General features: G+C 35.7%; 1 protein-coding gene and 2 pseudogenes across 3 annotated transcripts in view; 1 reads left to right on the forward strand and 2 right to left on the reverse strand.

Annotated features, from left to right (window-relative positions):
- G2e3 (G2/M-phase specific E3 ubiquitin protein ligase) overlaps positions 1 to 25,311 on the reverse strand; it is an 80,132-nt gene that overhangs the window by 22,686 nt on the left and 32,135 nt on the right. For all 3 annotated transcript variants that reach the window (XM_012515994.2, XM_023721807.1, XM_023721808.1), the window contains 7 exons: positions 22,582 to 22,688; positions 21,676 to 21,792; positions 15,815 to 15,939; positions 15,598 to 15,727; positions 6,954 to 7,258; positions 4,834 to 5,015; positions 1,801 to 1,973 (listed from right to left, as the gene is read on the reverse strand). In XM_012515994.2, the coding sequence (XP_012371448.1) occupies positions 1,801 to 1,973; positions 4,834 to 5,015; positions 6,954 to 7,258; positions 15,598 to 15,727; positions 15,815 to 15,939; positions 21,676 to 21,792; positions 22,582 to 22,688 (1,139 nt within the window). The remainder of the gene's footprint in view (positions 1 to 1,800; positions 1,974 to 4,833; positions 5,016 to 6,953; positions 7,259 to 15,597; positions 15,728 to 15,814; positions 15,940 to 21,675; positions 21,793 to 22,581; positions 22,689 to 25,311) is intronic.
- Positions 14,266 to 14,776, reverse strand: LOC105742956 (annotated as a pseudogene).
- LOC105742962 lies at positions 17,278 to 19,008 on the forward strand (annotated as a pseudogene).

Genomic DNA, 25,311 nt, shown 5'->3' on the forward strand with positions numbered 1-25,311 from the left:
GGGATTGAAATCAGACCCTGTGCTTGCCAGGAAAACGCTTATTCTACTAAGCCATCTTCCCGGCCCCTGGAAACATTTTTTAAAAAAGTCAAAATGATTATCTCATAAGGGGATGGGAGGTGGATGTGATAAGCATAAAAGGTGTACTTTTTTGAATACATTGTATCACAGAGCTAGCCACTTTTTTTTTTTGTTAGTCCTTTAATAAAAGCTTTAGGTACCATTCCAAGGGTAAAAATTTTAATACTTTGAAGTATGTTTTAAAGTTTTGAACTATCTTGAAGCACCTTGAGTCAACTATGGTGCTGGTGGTGCACCCCTGTAATTTTTTTGTTTTTAATTAATTTTATTGAGAAACAGTAATGAGACAGTTTCAAAACATGTTAGAAGAGTTTCAATAATTAACACATTGCATATTGTTGTCTTCATACTAGTTATTCATAGTAGAAGATGCAAACATGATATCCTGTCCAAACATTATTAGTACAAATCTTTCTCATTGAATTAAGAAAAAAAATAGATTAATGTTAGTAATGTTATTCTGAGAATTCTGTTTATGAAAAGTGTAATAAGGCAAGTGAATATTGACCTGATAGCCCATTTCACCTGTGTTTTTAAGAAATAGATTTCCAATGAGTTAAAGAAAAAGTTAAGTAAAAATCATAGAGTAGTAAATCTGAATTAGAAATCAATATAAACTAATGAAGTAATGTACCTTAGAAAATTAATCCAAAGCAAAATAGAATTTAATAAGGTCTAGAGAATTAAAGCCTTATATCCAGAGAACTCAAAAGAAACATTGGGAAGAGGTTTATTTACTCAATAAGACAATATAAATCAGAGTAAGGACAATAATTACAATGGTTTTAAACACATCAACTACATTTAAGTCTATGGGTTAATCTTATTATGAGTTTTTAGTACAGTGTCTACAGCTATGTAAATTGGACTTGTAGTGATTCTCCTATTTTCAGCCTCCCCAAAACTGGGATTACAGGTGCATGCCACCACACAGTCTCAATTGCCATCTCAACACATGAACACCCGTTCCTGTATCTGCCTAAGCAGGCACTTTAATCTGCTGAAGTATCTGGCTGGCCCAATCTTATTATGAATACTAGAGATCAAACCTGGAACCTCATACCTGGTAAGCAAGTGCCTTACTGCTAAGCTATACCACCAGCCCAGACACTGAATTTGTAAAGAAATGAACCTATCATTTCTGATATGATTTTGGATGTTATATTAAGATTTGACACAGGCTAATAACAGTGTTAGGTGGTGAATATACAGGTTACTTTCATATTTGGTATTTTCTATTACTTTAAAAAAACAGGTAAGTTTGAAGAGCTATATAAGTTGTCAAACTCCTTTTAAAGATTATCAGAATTAAAAGCTTGAAGACTAACCAATATTTGAAACTAAATCTGGGCAAGAATCAGACCTCCTTTGTTAATTGAAGAATATTTATGACTTCTATTACCCAGTAGATGACAGGTGCTCATTAAAATCTTACTAAATAAAGATGGAATAGTCCATGTTTTTGAGCTTTTTATTTACAAATGTAATTATAAACTGAAGTAATGATTACTTTCTCTACTGAGCATCATACACTAATACAATTCTGAATAGAATGGCTGGAGCAGTGATCATCCTTGAGAGATTAATTTTCCAGTGTTATTTATATTTAAGATTTAAATTTTCCTGAAACACATTTGTATGTATTATTAAATGTATCTCACAATATAATTAACTTCTTTAAACATATCATTTAGTTTTAACATGTAAACAAATGCTTACCTTTCAAAGGGTGCTTGGACTCTCTTAATTACATGGTAGACAAGTATGTTTTCTACTAACATGTATTTATCAGTTAATGTTGTTATGTGTCTTAGACATCCACTAAGTTCTAGGTAGTTGTAGGATTCATTTATTACTGAATTTAAGTCATCTATATTTGTTGCAGTTTTTATCTGTAACAAAGATAGACCAATTTACCCATTTACTTGTGAATGACATTTACATTTCAAATGACATAGTACTTTATATTCCTGACAATCTAGTTCAACAAATACTGCATACTTCCATCCTCAACATACTTAAAATGTATCAGCAATTTAGTACAGGAAATTAATGATAAAAAATAAATGACATAGAAGTTATATGGCACTGAGGAGGTGAGAAATAATCTAAGATTTCATGAAGAAAAAGTAGATCATCTAAGACTTAAAAGATGTGTAGCTTTATTATAGTATTTTAATAAGCAGCATAAACAAAATCATTACTGCCAGATACTTTCATGTGTTAACTTTCATTTCTTCCTCTCTCTCTCTCTCTCTCTCTCTCTCTCTCTCTCTCTCTCATCCTTTTTCTGAGATACTGGGTCTCACTATATAGTTGAGGCTTGCTTTGAGCTCACTATGTAGTCCAAGCTGTCCTCGAACTCAAAGTGATCCTCCTGCCTCTGCCTTCTAGTGCTGGGGTTACATCATAAAGTTTAATTCTTAATAACATAGAAAAAGAAATACAAAAATGGGAATCAACCAATAATCTCTTAATACAAAAATGAATTAAAAACAATGTGTCAAACATCCTTGCTTTCCACTTTCAATAACAATGACCATACTGTAAGTATATCTATCAAAACTGTACCTTTAAACCATGGGCCAGTTTCATAAAAGTATACATTAAATAGCTGGAATTGACCAAGGCAGTATTTTACACTTTGTGAATTGTTGGTCTGTTCCAACTATTCAATTCTGCCACTGTAGTGGGAAAGTGGTAAATTAACAAATAGGCATGACTGTGTTCCATCCAATAAAACCACTTGCAGAAAAGGCAGCTGGCCAAGTCCTAGAGACCCTGATCATGGCTACTGATCTTACAGAGCAATATAAGCATCTGCTTTTTTTAAGCCATTGTCTGGGTCTCTTTGCTAGAGATGTATAGCCTAAACTGAACTTTATGTGTATCCTATTACCTAAGTCCTTTTTAAAATTATTCTGCTGTGTTTGCATTTATGCTTGCTACAGCATGATTTATTCTGCTTTTCCTCTACAATTCTTCTAAAATGTAAATTCTGATAAAATAGGAAAGAGTACATAGTATTTGTTCATTAAATGAATAAACACTGCATAGGAAGTATTGGAGTACATAAACCATGAAAAAGTTGATAAAAAAATAAATGTCATTATGGAGATAAGCAATGAGAAGTGAGGATTCCTCAGGAGGAAAGCAGCAGGTCAAAATGGAACTTTTGGAAGAATCACTCTTAATATTAAAATATCCTATTTGTCTAAGCCTAGATATGATGTGAGTTTGGTTTACTAGGCACTCTACAAGTATACAAATAAAAGGCTGAAGGCCTTTTACTTTAAAGACTCCTCTAGGATAATCTGAAACAAAACACACAAAATTGAAGGGTGGTGCTTTTGTTCAAACAGGGAGGGCCTCAAAATATAGGCCCATGAACCATTTAGAAAGGCTGTAAGACAGAAGAAGATCTCCAAAGAATATAGATGCGGGTCAAGACAACAATAAAAAATGCTTACGTTTCAGGAGTAAGAGGAAAAAGCTTTAAGGACAGCAGCAATCAAAAGTAGATATAAAATATTAAAACGTAGAGAGGAATTCTAACAAAAGGGTGATTACAGCTGTTGGAGCAAAATGAATTAGAACTAAAGGACTATAGATATGAAGATTTAGATCTCTTGTTAGAAACTGAAGAAGCGAGGTTAGGAGAGCGATGGTGGGAACAGAAGATTGGTTACAAAAAGTTGAGATATGAATAGAAAAGGGGAAATAGAGTCAATGAAGTTAAAGAACATGTTTCAGTAAAGTGAATGAAGAATTAAAGGGTTAACTTAAAGGATGACTTTAGGATGAGCAGCATTAGACCAAATAAACAGAACTGTCGTTAGTTACAATATAGAGCAACTTACACATCCATAGCGCCTACTTTGTGACTTAGAAACTCAGGCTTAACAAGTTTAACATGTTTAAGATCACACAGCTTATAGCATTTATATGAACTGACTCTCAAAACTAAAAATCTCACTTGTAAGCCTGTGCTTCTAATCTTAAACTATGCTGCCTATTCATTAATGGATAGAGTACGCTTAAGTATGAGGGAAGTTAAGGAATCAGTAACATGCAGGCAGTGATACTTATCCCATAGGGGATTATGATAAAGGAGTCTGTATGCATGATACAGTATAGGACCCACTGTAAGTGATCAATGAACGTTAACTATTATTATGTGGAAGCATTAAGACTCCACACTTGTTTCCCTAACTTTGTCTTTCTGCCATTCATACTTCCCTAGAGGAGAAAAGGTTCTATCTTGTGAGGCAAATCGCTTCTTTCCTTAGACCCACCTGCCTGTAGGAAAGTGTATTTCCAACTGTTTTCTAACATACAGTAAAGAACATGACTCATATCTCTGGGAGGGTAGATTAAGCCATCTAATTCATTTTGCACCCAAATCTAACTTACATTATCCAAATGGATTAACATTAAATCTGGCACTTTGGGGCCAGGGATATATCTCAGTGGCACAGGTACCTACCCAGCAAGCGCAAGATCCTGAGTAAGACTGCCAGCACCAAAAACAAAACAAAACAAAATCTGGCACTCTGACCTCCTGCTACGTGACTTTAACATCTATGTGACTTTTACATTTATCTCTTAAGTGGTTCTGACCTCTGTTGGTAAAGATAAATACCGTACATTGACAACCGGTAAGAACACCAGTGACTATTCTGTTGCAAATCATTTATATTAACCTACTTCTACAATATAGCGTACATTGCAATAAACAGATACATTTCTTACCCTGATTATAATTTGTGCCACGTCAAAGTCTGATACATCATCTACAACTGGTTGGGTATTTTCTGGTCCATAAACAAGGCAGTTAAACAGGGTTTTAGAAAAGAAACCAGGTGAAGGACCACCGTGAACCAAAGAAATGGCAAGCATTTTGCCAGCTTCATAGTAAAGATTCTCTTTTAGAGCTGTAAATACAGATGAAAACATATCAAATATATTTCTTTTATTCCTGTAAGATAATCATTTTAAGTGAATACATATATTATTAAAAATTAAGCCAAAAAACTAAATAGTAGACAAATATAAAACCAGAGCTGTATATATACATCTAAATTGTATAAAGATGTATATACAATTTAGATGTATATGTAGAGCACTTTTTCTGAACATCATTGTAGAAAAAATGAAAATGTAGAAAATTTTTGAAAAAAATTGAAACACCTAAAACCCCACAATGATCACTGTAAATCTTTTATTTAGTATAGTTCTATCTATACATAAACATATATAAAATAGCTTAATTTTGCTTTTTTCCAGTTATATTATAAAACTTTTCTTATATTAAAAATTACTCATTTATTAAGAAATACATTAAGACAAATATTGTACAAACATTGAGATATATGACAAAGTAAAATCTCCCTATTATTTGTTATCCAAGTTGAGTGACATTTTTAACTGAGATATATACAACATTGCAATCAACATCTATTTACATATTTTTATGTACACACTTCATTTTATTAGGACAGAATCCTTAAATTATATTAGTAGGTCAAGTGATATATTTTTTAAGTTCTTGGTGTGTATCATTAAATTGTCTTTCTAAAAGGCACAAATTTACTCCCAACAGCATATGCTGTCTTACTGCACCCTCACAGCTTCAAATATTTTAAAAACTCATTCAAAAGGTTTTATTAACTTTGGTGGTCAAAAGATAAAATGGGACCAGCCAAGTAGCTTGGTGGATTAAAGCGCCTGCCAGCAGGCTCAGAGGCCAGGGATTCGATCCTCGGGCCTGCTGTGCCGCCTCTCCCCCTGGCCCCACCTCCAGGGTGTGCTGAGATGGCAATTGAGACTGGGCATGGTGGTGAGAATCACTACAAGCCCGATCTAGTAGTGAGACACCCCATAGACCCTTTCCTAAAATACGAAAAAAAAAAAAAAAAAAAAAAAGGATAAAATGTAAATTTTCTTTTGATTTTTCTCTTAACTGCTTAAATCAATAAATTTATAGTACTTGAAATTATAATAAAATTTCTTCAATGATGACCTTGTTATATTTAATGGATAAAAAATAAAATGCCAGCAGGATAATTAATATAAGTATGTAAAGCTAGCAAAATACATACAAACTTGAATTCAGATTTTGTGACTTAATCCATTCTTTACTGTCCCAAAGTTGCTTTCAGTTAAATTATTGCTTATGTTAAAGTTACTGATAATTTTTAAATGTATTTAATAAGGTCTTAGTAGTACACATAGTAATAATACTTCAGGCAAGGTGAATAAAGTCTAGGAAACAAAGAGAAGAAAACCCCTATGCAATGAAGTAAGTCTTCTTCCACATTAAGTGTGCATTAAAAATCTCTTAAAAACAAATTAGATTTTAAAAATATCTGATGCACTTAAATCAAGAAAATATTTTAATACAAATCTTATGCCATGGCCAAATTTCAAGTGCATGACTACAAGAAGGACCCACATAATTATGTCCCATTTGACCACTGTATTCAAATGGAATCTGAATCAATATAAAGTTTAGATGAAGCTACCTTTAACTATGAAATCAGAGGCTATCGCTATACAACATAGATAAGCTTAAACAATATTTCACTACAAAGCCTTTATGCTTCCCTCTACTTCCCTTTCTTTTTATTTTTATCAGTGCTTCAGAGTGAACTCAAGACTTCATGCATGCTAGGCAAAGGTTATTACACCATGAAGCTACAACCTTGGCCCCAACAAGACTTATTCTTAACATCTCTTTCCACCCCTTTCCTGTGATTCTTTCAGCACTTTATTAAGGTAAATTACATACTTACACCACAGTGAGTGAATATTAATTCTAGCTTTGTTTCTAAATATGCTATCATCAGCATGTGCATAAATAAAATGATTACCTTGAGAATTCAGAGATAAGTTCTTTGACAAGGAACCTTCAAACAGTGGAGAGTTCTCAAGATGTTGCATTAAAAGACACAGAAATTCTTGCTTTGATCCCGGATGCTCTCTTCCAAAATTATCATTCTCAATAAACACTACTTCAATTATGTATGAAGGATTGAAGTTTTGATTTTTAAATTCATCTACGGCACTGTTCCAGATATCAGCTTTCTTGATACATAATCTTTTAGATTTTTTCTTAATTTGAAATCCTAACTCTATTAATATTGTTGAAATATCTCTTCTAAACTTGCTGCCTTGCCTATAAAACATGAATTTTAACAGATTTACTTTAAAGTACTTTATGTGAAACAAGTTATATAGACAACAAAAAAGAAAAAACAAAGTATAAAAGGGAATTCTTACCCAGAAGCTGAAAAATGGCTGCTACCAGAACTAAAATAGTTATTTGTTAACTGTAGGCTTTAAACTCTTGATTCCTCATCCCAATCTACTACTATAATTATTGACATTAAGGTTGATAGATGATTATTTCAAATTAGATCAATTCAGGAACTAAAGCTTAAACTCTTCAATCCCAACCAGAAGCTAAAGAACTGGCTTACAAGAATCTTTCTTCATCCCCAGGATTCCCTGCCATCCCTGCCCCCAGAGCACACTGAGATGGAGAATGAGACTGAGTATGGTGGCGCATGCCTGTAATCCCAGTGCTTGGGAGGCTGAAAACAGGAAGACCACAAGTCTGATCTGTGTAGTGAGACCCTGTACATAGACCCTGTACTAAAAAAAAAAAAAAAAAGAATCTTACTTCATATTTCCTACAACCATTTTTTTAAAAAATGTATTATTTGCATATAGTATATAGGAAACCTATGATTCAGAGAGATTACACAATGTATCTGAAACAAAAAATAACAGTGGAGCTAATAAAACAACTCACAATCTCTTAAATGGTACCTTTCAGTCTAGACCAGTGATTTTCAAAAAACCAGCCAGTTATACAGCTACACAACCAGAAGCTCCATGTTAACAATCAGGTGGATTTTATAGCCTACCTCAAATCACTCCCTTCATCATTCTCATTATAACTTGAGTTAATATACTCAATGACCATGGATTGATATTTCTACAAGTATAATTGTTTTCACACCCTAACACCTTACAATGGCCAGTTGGGATCCTGGGCGTTGTTTTTCCTTTTTTTACAGAATACCCTTTTCCCTAGCATACTCTGAAGAAAAATCAAAGTTAACCTTTTCATAGCAGGTTGATTCCCTGTTCCCACCTGCACAGTAGGAAAAACAATGCTATTCTCCTAGAACATGATTACATGGTAAAGAAGGAGCAAGGAGTCAAAAACTTCCTTGAAACAATGTCTGGAAATCTAAATTAAAAAAGTATTTAAATAGGAATTTTATATGAAAAGTATAATTATTTTTCAGTTGCATTAACTGGCAAGCCCACACCCCTGAAAATAAGGCCATCTTTAATGGCACTTAATAATTTTTTTTTTCTTCAAATGTATTTAGCACAGGGTCTACAGTCTCACTACACAGATTGGATTTGCAGAGATCCTCTTTTTCAGCCTCCAAAGCCCTCAGATTACAGGTGTGTACCACCACACCCAGTCTCAATTGCCATCTCAGCATGCCCCGGGGGTGAGGCCCGGCACTGCATGCCAAGAATTGAGCCCTAGTCCCTGTGTCTGCCTAAGCAGGTGCTTTAATCCCTTGAGATATCAGCCTGGCCCAATAATTGAGTATTTAAAAATGAATTCTCAGGAGTATTTTGTGGTATATGAAGGTGTTTCACTTCTGCATCAAAAAAGGTAAGATGGCATTAATCTCATGACATGTATTCTTCAGATAGTACTTTAGCATTAAGTCCATTTCATCAGCTATTTTTTAAGTGAAATTTTTTTACCTTATAGATTTCTCTTTGAATTTAGATCTTGTGTATCTTTTGCATACTGCCACATTGGAAGCACTGATATAAAATTTTAGTATCTTTAAAATTGTTAGTGAGCAGTGAAATTTTAAAGACTTAAACAATTATTTTTCTTTTTAAAAAAATTTTTTTTGTACAGGGTCTCACTATGCAGCTCAGACTCCTAATGATCCTCCTGTCTCAGCCTCCCCAGTTCTGGGATTACAGGCATGCTCCACCATGCCTGGTTTCAGTGGCCAGATCAACATGCCAGGTTTCAGGGGTGGCACGGCATGTGGTACCCAGGATCAAACCCAGGTCCTTGTGCTTGCCAGGCAGTGCTTAGACCGCCAAGCTATCTCTCCAGGCCTAAACAATTATTTTTCATATGGAGGTTAGAATAATGTAATTAGGCCCTCACTGAATACATCTTCCTATGTTATCTTGATCACACCATTTTGAGTTACTGTAAGCATGTTGCCACCAAGAGAATAACATGGATACTAGTTCTGTTATATTTTATCCTTAATAGTTTATAAAATAGAATTTAGCTATTTAAATACCAATAAATTTACCAGCATGCAAAGAGATTTATTACTCAATCTTATGTTTAGTTTACACTTATAATAATGCAGGGGCTAGAGAGAGAGCTTGGCGGTCTAAGTGCCTGCCCAGCAAGTGCCAAGGACTGGTGTTCAATCCCTGGTACTGCATACTGTGCCAGTCACTAAAGCCAGGCATGGTAGCACATGCCTGTAATCCTAGTGCTGGGGAGGCTGAGACAGGAGGATCATTACAAGTCCAAGCTGCATGGTGAGACCCTGTACCAATTAAATAAATACAATATTAACACACACACACACACGCACACACCTTGCCAGAAATTTTTGCCGTTTTTTATACTTTGTTACCATCCACACTTAATTCCAAGAAATATCTTTTGATTTATTAAGTTTAACAATAAAGCCCCTTACCACATTTTTGAGTGTGGCTGATTAGTAATATGAGATGACCTCTGAGTTGAATCTGTACTTCTGAGGGGACTTAACCATGGGAGACATTGGTTGCTATTCCAAATAACCTCAACTCAGAATAAATACATTTCTAAAGGAAACCCAGGATCCTTTGTACTTATATCTAAACTTTATTTCAGTATATGTTTGCAGTATAGTGTGTACATTCCTTGTGTGGACTTGGTACATGTAGATAACACATCCTAATTCCTATTCTCATCCCCCTAACCCCATTCTACCTCCCTTAATCCTCTTCCCATTAGAGCAAGAGCCATCTCCTTTTTTTTTTCTTTTCAGTACTGGGGATTGAACTCAGGACCTTGTGTTTGCCAGGCAGGTGCTTATTCTACTGAACTATCTTCCCAGCACTGCCCCCAACCCCAGCTTCCTTTTATTCTGCTATTATTTGAGTTTTTCATATAAGAAAAAAAACATGTCATATTTAAGCTTGTGTGTCTTATTTATTTCACCTAAGATTATGGTCTCCAGGCACATCCATTTTCCTGTAGATGACTCAAGTTTTATTATTTTTTAAAATCTTTTATTTGGTACAGGGTCTTGCTACGCAGCTCAGACTTGTAATGCTTCTTGTCTCAACCTCTTCAGTGCTGGGATTACAGGCATACACCACCACTCCCCGTTTCAGTGGCCCAGAATTCTGCAGCAGCATGGCATATGATGCCCACGAACAAACCTGGGTCCTCGTGTTTGCCAGGCAGGCACTTAGACTGCCAAGCTATCTCCACAGCCCCTAAAATTTATCTTCTTTCAAGGCAGAGTAGCACTCCCTTGTATATACACAATTTTCTTTATCCACTCATCTGTTGATGGATATACAGGTCACTTTCACACTTTAGCTGTTTTGAATTGTGCTGCTTACAAACAAGTATGCACACTTTCCTTTTAGGAAATTATCTTTTTAAAAAATTTTTTGAAGGAGTTTCCATATCAGTTCCCGTACTGGTTATGCTGCTTTATATTCTCAACATGTAACCATTGTTATTGGGGTTCCTTTCCCCCAATAACATGTTATTCAGCATGTTATTTCATTTCTTGAAGATGGCCATACTTTCTGGGCTAAGAAAGCATCAGTGGTGTTTTAATTTTCGTTTCTCTAATGGCCAGCAAAGTCGAGCATTTCTTCATGTAATTTTCAGCCATTTGTACTTCTGCAAAGTGTATTCATCTCACTTGACCACTTTTCATTAAGTCTTTATTTTGGGAGTATAATTTTTTTTGTTGACATTTTATATATTATAGATGAGTCCTGTGAGGAATAGCTGGCAAAAATTTTCCTGTTCTATAGGTTCTTTTTCACTTCTGGTTGTTCTTTTGCTGTCCAGAAGCTTTTTAATTATGACCCCACTTTATTAATTCACAGTACTAATACCCCGTGCAATTCTGTTCCTATTCTATTCTGTGGATATACAGGTCACTTCCAAGTCTTAGCTGCTTTGAACTGTGCTGCTCACAAATACGTATGCACACTTTCCTTTTAGGAAGATACCTATAAGCTGTGTCAAGGACTTTTCTAATCAGAAAGTCCTTGCCTATACCTATTCTAAATTTCTAAACACTTTCCCCCAGCTTCTTGCAGGGACATTTTAATGCAACTAGCCTCACTTTGTTTTTAAAAGCATGTCTAAATGATAAGTCAGTTTCATATGGAGGGACAGAAATAACCTCCAAAAACTATGCCAGACACACATGCATTCCTTTGTTTATCCAGTCATTTCTGCAACAGATATTTACTGAATCACTTTGTTTTGTTTTTTAAAATTTATGTTAGTTCATTTAATTAGAATTAGTTTAAGATGTGGCCATTTTTATAATTCTCATCCTAAAAACATGATAGTTAAGTAATTTGCCTAAGACCATACACATAATTAGATGACAAGAGCAATCTATAAACCAAGTATCTTTCAAGCTCTGTGTCTTCCGTCCTGAGCATAAAGGCTGGGGAAAATATAAGAACTCTCTGCTATAAAGTTAACTCAGTATTTATGTGTTTGTGTGTCACAAAAGCCAATTTTTTTCTAAACCTGTGTAGCCTAGTCAGTATCATTTTGATTTATTCTTTTTCCTTTGGACCACTGACATCTACTGTCCCTCCTTTATGCCCAAGCTAGTATGTTTCTGGTTACAGTTTTTCCATAGCCCATCTAATCTTTTTCAGTATATTATTTCACCATCTCAGCTTTAAAATAAAATATATATATGCTGTTTTAAATGCAAACCACACAACCTTGTCCCCACATTATTCTGAAGTACCTAATCTACGTTAGTGTCTGTTAATTAGTATCTATGGAGGAAAGACACTTTTTTTTTTTTAATGTATTTAGTACAGGGTCTTCAGGGTCTCACTGTACACATCAGACTTGTAGTGACTGTCCTATTTTCAGCCTCCCGTGTGCTGGGATTACAGGTGTGCATTGCCATGCCCAGTCTCACCATCTCAGCACATCCCTGGGGTGGGGCCATCATGGCATGGGGATCGAACTCTGGTCCCCTGTGCTTACTTAAGCAGGTGCTTTAATCTGCTGAGCTATCTGGCCAGCCCTATTTTTAAAATTTATTTATTTTTATTTTTTAAAATTTCTTTAGGAGAAAAGATATTTCAAGTAAAAACATGAAACATAGGAATTTTAAAACAAACTTGTTTGTTTCCTTTTCTTTCCATTGTTACCTCCAAATAATGTGATTTTTCACTTCAAATCTTTGTATCTCAGGAAAATAATGTATTCATCCACACAGCTTCTTACGGATAACTGAGCTACATACCCAACACTCTCTGTCCTGTTTTGTGGTGCTAGGGATAGAACTCAGAGCTTTCTGAATACTACTACACTCTCAGCCCTCACTCGTCCGATTGCCTGCATAATGAAACTATGTTTTACCCTAGACTACACCTCATAATCCTGTTCTGTCACTATTGTGACAAATTATTCAAACTTTGCTATAATTTTTTCCTCTGCAAGTATAAGGTAATAAAAGTACAAGCTACATAGAGTGGCTGTGGGTGGTAACATAGGGTGTTAGCTGTGTATTAATATTAATGACTATTTCCCTCATGGGCATGTTATATATAGGGATAGCTCTAGGAATAAATCTTTATCTTTGTTCAGAAATCACTAAAATAAAATGTTTTCAAAAATGACAAGTCTCGCAGTTATTACCTAAATAGGACCTGTACGACACACAGCTCATTAGTTCAGAGGAAGGCAGGTGCCATGCTGGCTCTGGGCCTTTGTTTGCTACCTTCAGAGTTAAAATACAGCAAGTGGCTCTAGCTCAATTCATGCTAGTGTCCTACTCTCTGTGGATTCTGCTTTCTATATCACAAAAGACTCAGCAGTTAGTTGCCCTTCCTTGAGCCATCCTAACGAATCACTGTCATGAAGAGATAGAGTATAAGACACTACAAAACAACTCTACCTTGCAGCCATTAATGTGTTTTTAACTTTAGTCTCAGATTGTCCCTGTATTATCTAGAAGATACCCTCCTTATGATTCTAGTGTAATACAAATAAAACAAGGAATGGGGTGAAATATCTTAAAGTATCAGTAGTCAAAAAGGTTATGTTACAAATACTTCTTGAACCTTTGGTCTTGAACGTTTTATATGTCCTCCAAATATATAAATCCTTTAAATAACCTGTTTATTTTATAGAAAGCCATAACAGAACGTGATTAGTACACAACCATGTAAAAACATTTCACTTTCATACAATCAATAAATTCTTCAAATTCTTATGTTAGTTATAGTTTGAGTGTTAAATATAGTAGGACTTTAACAGGATCATTTTAAGAAGAGTCTGCTTTAACAACAAACTCAAGACACAGCTTGCCAGCAGAATTTTTTTAGACATGATTATTTTTATCAAACTATTCTGAAAGGTTTGTGAATTACAGTTTCCTCTTCATGGTACCTTGTATGGGAAGACACAACAAATATGGTTCTGGTGTATGTGTATCACATTCTGGTATTGTGTTATTGCTAAATATTGAAAAGTAAAATAAGATATCAATCACACAGCATGAGGCTCCTGCTCATCCAATAAACAGCAGTTTCTAATTCTTTTCTTTTTTAAAGACTTATTTGGTACAGGGTCTTGCTATGATGCTGACTCATAGAGATCCTCCTGTCTCAGCCTTTCCAGAGCTGGGATTATAGGCATGCACCACCACCCCCATTTTTGGTGGCCGGCATCACAAGGGGCCAGCACCAGGGATCAAGCCCAGGTCCTTGCACTTGCCAGGCAGGTGCTTAGACCGCTGAGCTATCTCCCTGGCTCGCAGTTTCTAATTCTTAATTTTTTCCATAGAGGATCAAAGAATTCTGTTTTGAGTTTGTTTCCCTCAAGGAACAGCCAGTCACTGAGCACAGCCCTGACAGTATGAATACAATACTAGCCAAACAAGCAATTTTAGCTTATGCTTTATCTCAACCTCCAACTTTGGTACACTTCATTCCAAACAGTGCAAATAGGGAACCAAAAAAGCCCAAACTGACAGCAGCAATTTAAGTCCTCTACATGCCAGGATGTTACTGTCCAGCACCAGCCTGGAAGGGAAGTCCTCGTTGTTGGAGATACCCATGGAGTAGGTAACACAATCTTCCAGATTGGCCCAACAGGTGGCGGTGGTGATGATGGTGCCGTTGATGGTGGACACCTTCGCATAGTAGGTGGGCAGTATGGAGGACACCAGTATGCAGCCCGAGACGGAGACCATGAAGTTGATGATCTCCGAGGCCATGACAGCCATGCTGCCAGCCGCAGCCGCCTCATGCTGGTGCTTGCACTCCCACTTGCAGCCGGGCCCCAAAAGTGGCATTTTATAACTGTAATTGCTTACAGTTTGACCAGTAACATTCTACCTACCTGAAAAATGAAGTATCCAAATACTTTCAGAAAAATTCTTTTACATTTTCTCAGTTTTTAAATTTGAATCCTAACATGACAGTACTTCATCATGCTATTAATGTTACTTTTCTGCTTTTTTCCTATTGGGTAAAGAAAGGCTCTGAAAGCTTTTCTGAAAAGTTACATAAAATCAAAAGCAATAGCTACAGTTAACAAATACCTTATATAGTATGAAAGTGTAATTCCAGTCACATTTAAGATTGATTTTTAAGTTACTTATTTAGCTATCATGTGGAAATAGTTGAGAATTCAGTAACATTTAATAGGCATGCTTTAAACTTTCCAAAGGGAAAAGCTGACATTTAGATTTCTGACATTGGCAGCTGAATGTATTAATCAAACAATGGTTATAATACCAAAAATAAACCAACTTTATATTAAACAAGATTCCTTTCATTTTTCAAACATGGTATGCTTGATATTTAAATTTCCTATCTTACTGTATAATCAAATGCAATTTTAAAGAAGTGCTTTTGAAACTACTATCTTAAAAATGATCCATAGCAAAATATACTTTGTGATTCAGTAACATAATAAAGCAAAAGTTTCACATATATTTTTGCTATGAACAATACAAGGTAATAATTTACATTCTAACTATTCCATTTTGTTGCTTTTTTAAAAAAATGCTGGCTGTATTAATTTCATGATCAAACATTGACCTCTGTTAACATTTCTAGACTACTTATTATCAGCTAACACAACCTAAATGTATATGGCATTTTCTGTCTTAACTTTCTCCAGATATTTTTGTATCTTAAATTTAAAATACACACCTTAGTAGATCTTTACTCTGAGCTCCAGGTGACTGTCTGGGTAATTTAGGTGATGATTCTTCCAACAAACAATCAGTAATTGCCACATTATTAGAGTTTGGTAATGAGTGTTTTTTTGCTTTTCGGAAATCTATAGATTTAAATTTCAATGTTACCATTAGAAAAATAAAGATAAACTCTATTTAAATAGAATTCTATTCAAAATATAAACTGTTACCTGAATTGTAGATAATACTTCTACATTCTGAACACTCCCAGTTTTGTTCCCATGATCGTAGTGAGGAACAGGCTAAATGTGTTCCTCTAGAACCACAGCACTGACAGCGCTTTATCTCCCATTTGCTGAGGACACAAAGAAAAGCAGATGCTGAAGTTTGTTACTAAATCTAATTCCAATCACTGTAGGCCTGGCCCTCTGCTTCATACACAGAATAAACCCTTTTATCACAGGGAAAAACAATGCCTCAATACTGCATTACTTTTCTATAAAGCATTTTTTTCTATTTAATTTATTATGTGTGTAAACATATTTGGAGATGGCTATGTTCATGGAGACTACTGTGTCATTATGTCTGATATGGAGTAAGCACTTAACAAATTTTAAGATAAAACAGTATTTTCTAAAATACACTTGCTCAGACATTTCAGGTGTTGGGTGGAACCACAGAGTCCCAATTTCCTAGCTGGGTTATACTCATATTCTCTTTCATTTGCTTTTCCACTGATATGTGACATGTGGCAGTTTATGTTTACATGTTTTGTGTGGATATGGTGTGAGTTGTGTTATGAGCCCCCCTCCTTTGTGTGGATATATCATTCTCTTTGTATAGAAATGGAAATAGTTCTGAAGTGAATGATAATGTGGGTGACAAGAGAGGTATTCCCCCAGCTCTGGATGGGGGTGGGGAGGTGGGGGGCTAATTCTTCTCTTTAAAGGGAAAGCTTAATCCTTAGAATTTTACCTGCTACTCCTATTATTAAAAAGGGAAAATCAAAGAAGAGTGGGATAAACCACTTGCCCAATTAAGCTCACACTAAGTCTCAGAATGAGGTTTCCAACCCAATTTACCTGGCTTGAGAACCATGTCCCTAATTGTTACATTGTGATGTCTTTTACCAATACTGCCTTTTCCGAGATGAGAGAGAATAAAGTTACAAAGCAAGTGTCTGAATAGCAGATATCTGTGTTCCAGAAGAAAGAGCAAAAGTGATTGCAATTTCAAAAAGTAACTGCCAATAGTAAAGAGAAGTTTCATAGGTACTGATTTGGTGATTAACAATACACAGGCTATATAGATTAAGAACCTAAAATTAATTTAGGAACTATCAACTGTAGTGAACATACTGTTTCTTAAAACTATATAGCAAGTTTTTCTAGTACTACTCCGCAAGGAGCCAGTCTGCAACCAACGTGTACAGCAGAAACAAGTTGCCCAGCAACCTGCCACAGTTACAGAATCTTATCAAGCAGGACTTGTAGGCCTACATCGAGGAGTTTCTCCAGCAGTATAATCACTACCAATCCAATGTGGAGATTTTCAAGTGACAACCAAATAAACCCAGCAAAGAACTGGCAGAGTTGGTGATGTTTATGGCACAGATTGGTCACTGTTAGCCAGAATATTTGAGTAACTTTCCTTACAGCTCAAAGATCTTCTCTCCTACAGTCACACTGTCTTAGATCCAGATCTTTGAATGACATTTTGCAAAGCTTTGATTTGCTGAGAAATAAGAATCTCAGCAGTCCATCAAGTCTGCTGGAGCTGTTCTTCGAACTTCTCTGTTGCCTTGATAAGCTTCTGCGAAAGACTTTATACACACACATTGTGACTGATATTAAGAATATAAATGCTAAACACAACACCAATAAAGTGAACACAGTACTACAGAACCTTATGAACGCCATGCTGAGAGACAGCAATGCAACTGCAGCCAAGATATCTTTGGATGTGATGACCGAGCTCTACTGAAGGAACATCTGGAATGATGCGGAAACTGTCCACGTTATCACAACTGCATGCTTCTCCAACATCCCTAAGATATTGGTTGCTGCTCTGACATTTTTCCTTGGGAAAGACAAAGATGAGAGATAAAGATAGTGACTCAGAATCTGAGGATTAAAGACCCACAGCAAGAGATTTGCTTGTGCAATACGCCATAGGGAAGAAGAGCTCCAAAAATAAGTTGGAAAAGGCAATGAAAGTGCTCAAGAAACAAAAGAAGAAAAAGCCAGATATTCACTTGATTCATAACCCCCAAGAAAAACTACTCAAACAGCTAAAGAACTCTAAAATGAGGTTTGAAGTGAAGATGATGCTTAAGAACCTCATCTCCAAATTGGTAGGAATCCATGAGCTTTTTCTCTTCAATTTCTACCCCTTTCTCCAAAGATTTCTGCAGCTCTACCAGAGAGAAGTAACAAAGACCCTTTTTTTTCTGCACAAGCCTATCATCACCTTGTATTTCCGGAGATCATGCAATTGTTGCTCATGACTGTGGCCAACAATTTTGTGACTGACAAAAACTCTGGGGAAGTCATGACAGTAGGTATCAATGCTATAAAGAAGATAACAGCACAATGTCCTCTAGCCATGACTGAGGAACTTCTCCAAGACCTGGCTCAGTATAAGATGTACAAAGATCAGAACGTAATGATGTCTGCCAGAACTTTGATCCAGCTCTTCCAGACACTGAATCCTCAGATGTTACAGAAGAAATTCTGGGGCAAACCCACAGAAACTTCTGTAGAAGGCAGAGTGCAAGAACATGGTGAATTAGATGCTAAAGATTATATTCCAAGAGCAGAGGTTCGGGAAGTTGAGAAAGAAGAGGATGCTGAAAATGAAGATGGGTGGGAAAGTACCAGTCTCAGTGATGAGTGGGAGGCTGATAGTGAATGGGTCAGTGTACACCACTTTTCTGATGAAGAACAACAAGAGATCTCCCAGAAGCTGAGCAGCATGGTCATGGAGGAGCGGAGGGCCAAGGCCACAGCCATCAGCAGCAGTCAGGTCTTGACTCAAGAAGACTTCTAGAAAATCCATATGGCTCAAATGAGGAAAGAGCTCACTGCTGCCCCAGGGAAGGCCCAAAAGAGGAAATATATTGAAATAGACAGTGATGAGGAGCCCAGGGGTGAACTACTATCTCTTTGGGACATTGAGTGCCTTCATAAAAATCCTAAGTCTGACAAGGAGACACGACTAGCAACTGCAATGGCTGGTAAGACAGATCAAAAAGAATTTGTGAGGAAGAAAAGCAAAATGAATCCATTTTCAAGTTCCACAAATAAAGAGAAGAAAAAAACAGAAGAACTTTATGATGATGTAATATAGCCAGAATGTTTGGTTCAAAACCAAGCAGTCCTTCTGAGAGAAGCAGCTTTTGAAAAAGAGGAAAAGAATAAAGTAACTTCCAAGCAAGTTTCCCATTGCATGGAGAATATTAAATTTGTGCAGTTACTCTGAAAATTAGTAAATGTAGGGTATTTATTTACATTAAAAAGTCCCCAAAGCACCATATTATGAAAACCACAGTACATTTGGTAGCAGTCTGGTGTTTTTAATTTGACATATTAACAGTGATATAATTTTACCATTCATGCATTTTAACATGGAGTGCCTACTGTCACTGTAGATATAAAACTGAATGAGTTATAATCCCTTCACTCAAGACATTCATGGGGGAGGGGGTGTGTACATGTGTGTTCACAGGGCAGTGTAAATAGTTCTCTGGTGGAAGTAGATCCACCTGTAGTCCCGATGAGAGCACTGAGGCCTTACAGACTAACTGCAAGCATGTGAGTTGTCATTCTATTAAAACAAGACCATGTTACAAGAGTAAGAGATTCTTACTTGTCAGTAGGCTTACCTGCTGAAAACAGGTCCCTGCTGTACAGATTTTGCATAGATAATTTAGCTTTTTTAATCCAAATTACTCCAATTTTTTTTTCAATGCTGTGTAAACACTTTTTGGGTGAGATTTCACTTCTAAAATTGCGTTAGGTATAAACAGTAAGTTTGAAAAGTCTAGTTCATCATTGAGCTGTTTACATTTTTATATTGATTTCCTCAGCCTCCCTTCACGATATAATATTGTCATGCCATTGTTGGATTTGTACTGAGTAAAAGATTTCTGAAGTCCAAGATAAAAAAAAAAAACTATATATATTATCTCATATATGCCTTTCAACAAAACCCATCAGGGGTACTTTAAGAGTTGAGAAAAGAATAACCAGGGTCACCAGATCAAGTAACACAGGTAACAATACACATTTCAACATTAATGATGATCATACTGTAACAAAGCACAATGAAGAAAATCTTTATCCCAGAATAGAAAGAGCTACTTTGGCAAAATTTTCTAAAACTGTCCAGACCTCAGCTAATTCTTTGCAAGTAAGTAGTAATTGATTTAGTCAAATTACTTTCTATGAAAAACATGACTCTCAATATTCTGCTCTGCACTGTAAGTTTAACAGGAATAACAACTTGCTGAAATTTCCTACATCAATTTCAGCAAGATTGATCTGTTTTGATCCTACACCTTAAATGAAGACTCTCTTGATTCCTTGTACAATATACTATACCTAAAAGGTACAAGAAGACTGAATAGGGGTCAAGGAGATGGCTCAGTAGAATAAGCACTTCCCTGGCAAAAAAAAAAAAAAAAAAAAAAAAAAAAAAAAAAAAAAAAAAAAAAAAAAGAAAGAAAAAGAAGACTGAATAAATAGCTATATATTGACACTGCAAAAGGGTACTCAATAAATTTCCAATGCCAAATCTGTTTTTCCAAAAGCTACAACTCTTGTTGCACAGGTCCTGCTTTACCTTGGTCTTAACCAGCGAGTAGAAAAGTATGAAGACGAAATATAGGAAGTAAAGCCATGCTGTTATGTTGAGCTGTGGGGGACTCGGGTCAATAATTTCTGACATTGCCAGTTAAACAGAGGACCCAATGCTATTATGGTCTGCGGGACCCTTTTGGAATGTTTTGCTGAGTTTACACACCTATAATATTCAATAACGGAACTTAGAAAAAATGGGGTATACCGATGAATGTCCATTTTGTATCTGTGTATTCAAAGAGGTTGGGATAGATATATAGTTGCATTCTCTTAATGAATAGAATGATTTGTTCTAATGGTGTTTGTAAATAGGATCACAAGTCCACATCTTGTACAGCAATTAACCACTAAGAAGAATATATGCAGTGTGTTATTTGTTGAAACTGTACTTCCGATTTGATTTGAAACTGTCTCATTGCTATCTGTTTATCAATAAACTTTTCAAAAAAAAACCTGTTTTTCACTCTTCCTAAAGAAACAATGGTAGGTTAATCTAGTTAAACTATCTACTGTACTTTTGTCCAGTGGAAAATAGAGGTCAACCATGCATGTAATAAAAAAATCTTCTAATATCCCCATTTTAAAGTGTACAAAGAAACAGGTGAAATTACTCTAAATGTATTTATTTTCAATATACACTTTGCTGAATAGGTAATCAATATAAAAATTAACAAGGTATTTTAAGCTCTTTTTTCCCTGTGATAATGGGCTGATTTGTGCTCACTTCCTCGATTCACATGTTGAGGTAAATCTTAACATAGTATAACTCAGAATAGAATTGTACCCAGACAAAAGGCCATTAAAGTGGTAATTATAATAAAATGGCATCATGAGTGTATTCTAAAACTGTATGACCAGTGGTCTTTATTTTATAAAAGGATATGGATAATATAGAGGGACAACCATGAGAAGACACAGCTAGAGGGCAGCATTCTGCAAACCAAGGAGAGGCTTCTGAAAACACCAAAGGTATATCACGCTGATCTGACATTACTAACCCCCAAATGGCAAGACAAGTTTCTTTTGTTTAAATCATTTAATTCTATGGTATTTTATAGTAACCCTGTTGATCTAGGTCATTGGTGAGTTTTCCACATTTACACAACCCTCTCAATTTGGAATAATCCTATCTTACAGGCCTAGTAACCGTATGTGACTATGGTTACTATACAAACCTATGCTCATTTCCTAGCTCAAGGCTTAAATAAGCAAAACTCAACTTTCAGAAATACCTATCAGGTCCATTATAGTCTCGCCCTTCTTTGCAACGGCATCTTCGTACATCACAATGTTCATAGGGCTCCAAAAGCTCTTGATAAGCATTTTCCTCTAATTCCCAAGATGCATCTCTATAAAGGAAAGATATGAAATATGCTTTGACTTACAATGTTACATAAGAAGGACTGTTAATGAATCTAAAAACAAAAACATTTCACCTTTCACATATATAAGAACAAGTATAAACCATCCTTTTTAGTATATTTAGAATATACTAAATGTCTTATATATTTAGTATATTCTCACAGTAAATTGAGTATACTTATTGTATTCTCACAGTAAAGTTTCAAATGCTAAATTAAAAAATAAGCTAATTTTCTAAAACTTACATTTTTTAACAGTTCACGCCTAAGTTTTAATTTTAAGTTTAGTATCATTACTTCTGAAAAAAAAAACAAAAACAAAACACTTCTGCCATTACTTCTGGACTCTTCACCTTGAAGTATGAAGAAATTCTTCTCATTCATTTTAAAGCCATGTTGATTCTAATTTATAAACACCATTTTAAGGGTGATTATAGCTATATACAAATCAATCAAAACTGAATACCACTGAAGTATTTCAGAAAGACTATTAGTGATGGCAAACCTTTTAGTGCTTTCAATGATACTAAACCGTCCTGTGTAGCATGCATGCCATATGTTTGCCAACACTGTTCTATCTGAATCAATAAACAAGACATTTATGTTTCTGCTTTCTGTGAACTAGAGATCTGGAAAGAAGAAGGCTTTACATTTCACCATTTGAAATGGCTAAATGTCCACTGATAAATTAATCAGTCTTAAATGATTATGTCTACTGTTATCAAAGCCTGCATTTAAAGTATTTTTTTTCTGGTTGAAATGCTAAATATTACTCACTTTTCAGGAATATGAATTCCCATTCTCAACATCTCTTTCTGAAAGATGTCACTATTATTGCATATTGTACACCTAAAGAAAAATACTCCTGCATTTATTGCTTGAACCTACAGTAGAAAATGGAAAATCTATTGTTAATAACTTAAGTCTATCATCAGGTTATGAATTATATAACTAACAAAGTATGTGCTATTTTTTTACTTTATGTTATGAAAACATTTCTACATCCATGGTGCTTGAATCTTATAAACCAAGTTACTCCACTGTTAACATCTGGAAAGCTTTTTATCCCATGGTGAAAAAAACAAAAAATTCAAATGATTAGACAGCTATGTGCTTAACAGCTATCATCCCTCATATCTCAAACTCTTGATATCTAATTTAATTTGAGTTTCTAAATATGTTATTTTCCATACTATGAGAAAAACAGTGAAAACTGTAGTTACTTCATCAAGAAAAGATACGTAATTTTTAAAGTCATTTCTGGCAGTTCTTAATTTAATCTGACTTGTCTTCCCAAAAGGAAATATAAAACCTATTCTTCATGGTATAGTAAACACAAAGAAGCCACAGGCAGAGAGGGTACTCAGAAAGAAACAGGAAACTAAAACCTTGCTAGAAAACGTAGTCTCAAAACAGAACAAAAAACACAAAAGAACAAACTAGTAGCACAAGTTCATTTGAAATATTTAACCCTCTTGAGGCTGTATCCAGACATCTCCCAAAGTCTTATGTGGTCATAAGTGGGCTTTTCAGAGGTGGCTAGAACTATGGTTTGTGCTGCTGAGATCAAGAACATTATGCTGAGATTGATTCAAGGTGTGATGCTAGCATTAAAGGTGTGAGTACTACCTGAGGGTAACCTGGGTAAGATATAAGGTACAGAAAGAGCTGTGGTCGTGGCTTATTGCTTGCTGATTGAGTGTTTTTGCTGCTTTCTGACTACCACAAACTGCTCCTCTTCTGTGATGTCTCTCTGCCATGCCATTCTATCTTTGAGCCAGTCAATTAGGACTGAAACCTCTACAAACTATAAGCTGAAATTAACCTTTCCTCTAAGTGTGGATATCAGATATTTTGTCTCAGCAATGAGCAAATTAAAATTTAACAACAAAGAAAATTAAAGACAAATCCCCAACTTCATATCCTATCCTATCTTTAACAAAAACATCGAACAATCTAGATTCAACTCAAAAGAATTCTAGTGAATACGTAATACAATTACTTCAATATCTGTGGTGGACTGACAACTGGTGGTCAACTTGTAATACCCAGCCGAAATGAATCAGTGTGGTGCTGGCTGTGGAGGGCCCACCCGAGGATTGTTGCCAACACCATAAAATGGAGAAGTGGGAAGAAGAAGTGATGCTGTTGGTTCTCCTGGAGAAGCTTGACATGCTGGCTTTCCTGATATGAGCTTGGCTGTTCTCATTACTGAAGGAGCCCAGGATCTTGTTATTGCTGAGAACAGTTACAATTCAATTTAGGGGAGGTCTGGTCCTTGCTCTGAGCATCACTTCCTGGCTTGGGAGTGAAAGATAGTGTGTTCTGTAGAAGCTTCTCATGCTGGCTTTGCTGACGTGAACTCAGCTGTTCTCATCGTTGGAGAAACTCAGGAGCTCATTGATACTGATGACAGCTGCGGTACCTTTACCTTTTAGGGGAGCTCTGATCCTTACCTTGTGCGTCACTTCCTGGCTCCACTGCAGATTCCTCAGCCTGCTGGCACAGATCCTTCATTTTACTAGTGCAGATTTTCTAGCTTCCACCACTGACCTTGGGGCCTTCTCAGTACAGATCTTTGAAACAGGCTTGTATGAGACATTGTCCTGGGTTCTTGGCCTCCGACTGGACTCATGAGGGACAGTGTTATGGGCTCTAGGTCTTCTGCTGGACTCAGGCAGGACATTACTGTAGGATCCAGGCCCTCAGCTGGATTCTGTGGATCTTTAGTACACGGACAGATTTCCTGCACTCTCTTTGTATTTAACTTTTTGGGTAACTATTACAAAATAATCCTATAAATTATCTGTCCTGTATTAAATTGTTTCCAGATCCTGAGTTTAAAGGTACATACAGGGAAGAAAGAGGAAAAAGTTCCTATTTTATAATGACAAATATCAGAACGATACTGAGGCCAAAGCTAAGCTTAGAAGAAGAAATAGAGATTTACTAAGAAAGCTAAGACAAAAGACCTTCCACAGATTGCATATTGTAGTCTCTACAGCAAGAAAAGAGAGTAAGTGATTAGGCAACTACAATTAGTAATGTGTCTAGGGATTACGTTCTGGCCAAATTGAACTAAACAATCAGTTTAGACAGGTAAACCAAAAGAGAAAAAAGCCAGTATGAAGAAAAAGTAAGGAGGATTTCTGGTTCAGGCAAGTGCCAATTGGTACACACATACACCTCCCAATATGTGTGCTTGTGTACACACATATACATACAACATATGAGACAGAAGGAATAGTTACTGAAACCTCTAAAACTAAAAGAGCTTTTAGAAACTTATAGACAGATGTTGAAATGTACTAAATATAAAAAATGGTACAAGGCAGTATCTGGCATAAAGGAAAAATACAGCATAGGACACAAGATAGAAACAAGATTAGAGCAACAATGGAGAAATTCAAAGTGAACATGATTAGTGAAAATTCTCTAGATACAGAGTGAAAAATTCTTGTTTCTAATTTCTAGTCTTAAAACACACACACAGACTTGGAGACCCTT

This window comes from Octodon degus, unplaced genomic scaffold, assembly GCF_000260255.1.
Source record: "Octodon degus isolate 3935 unplaced genomic scaffold, OctDeg1.0 scaffold00086, whole genome shotgun sequence".
Lineage (NCBI taxonomy): Eukaryota > Metazoa > Chordata > Mammalia > Rodentia > Octodontidae > Octodon > Octodon degus.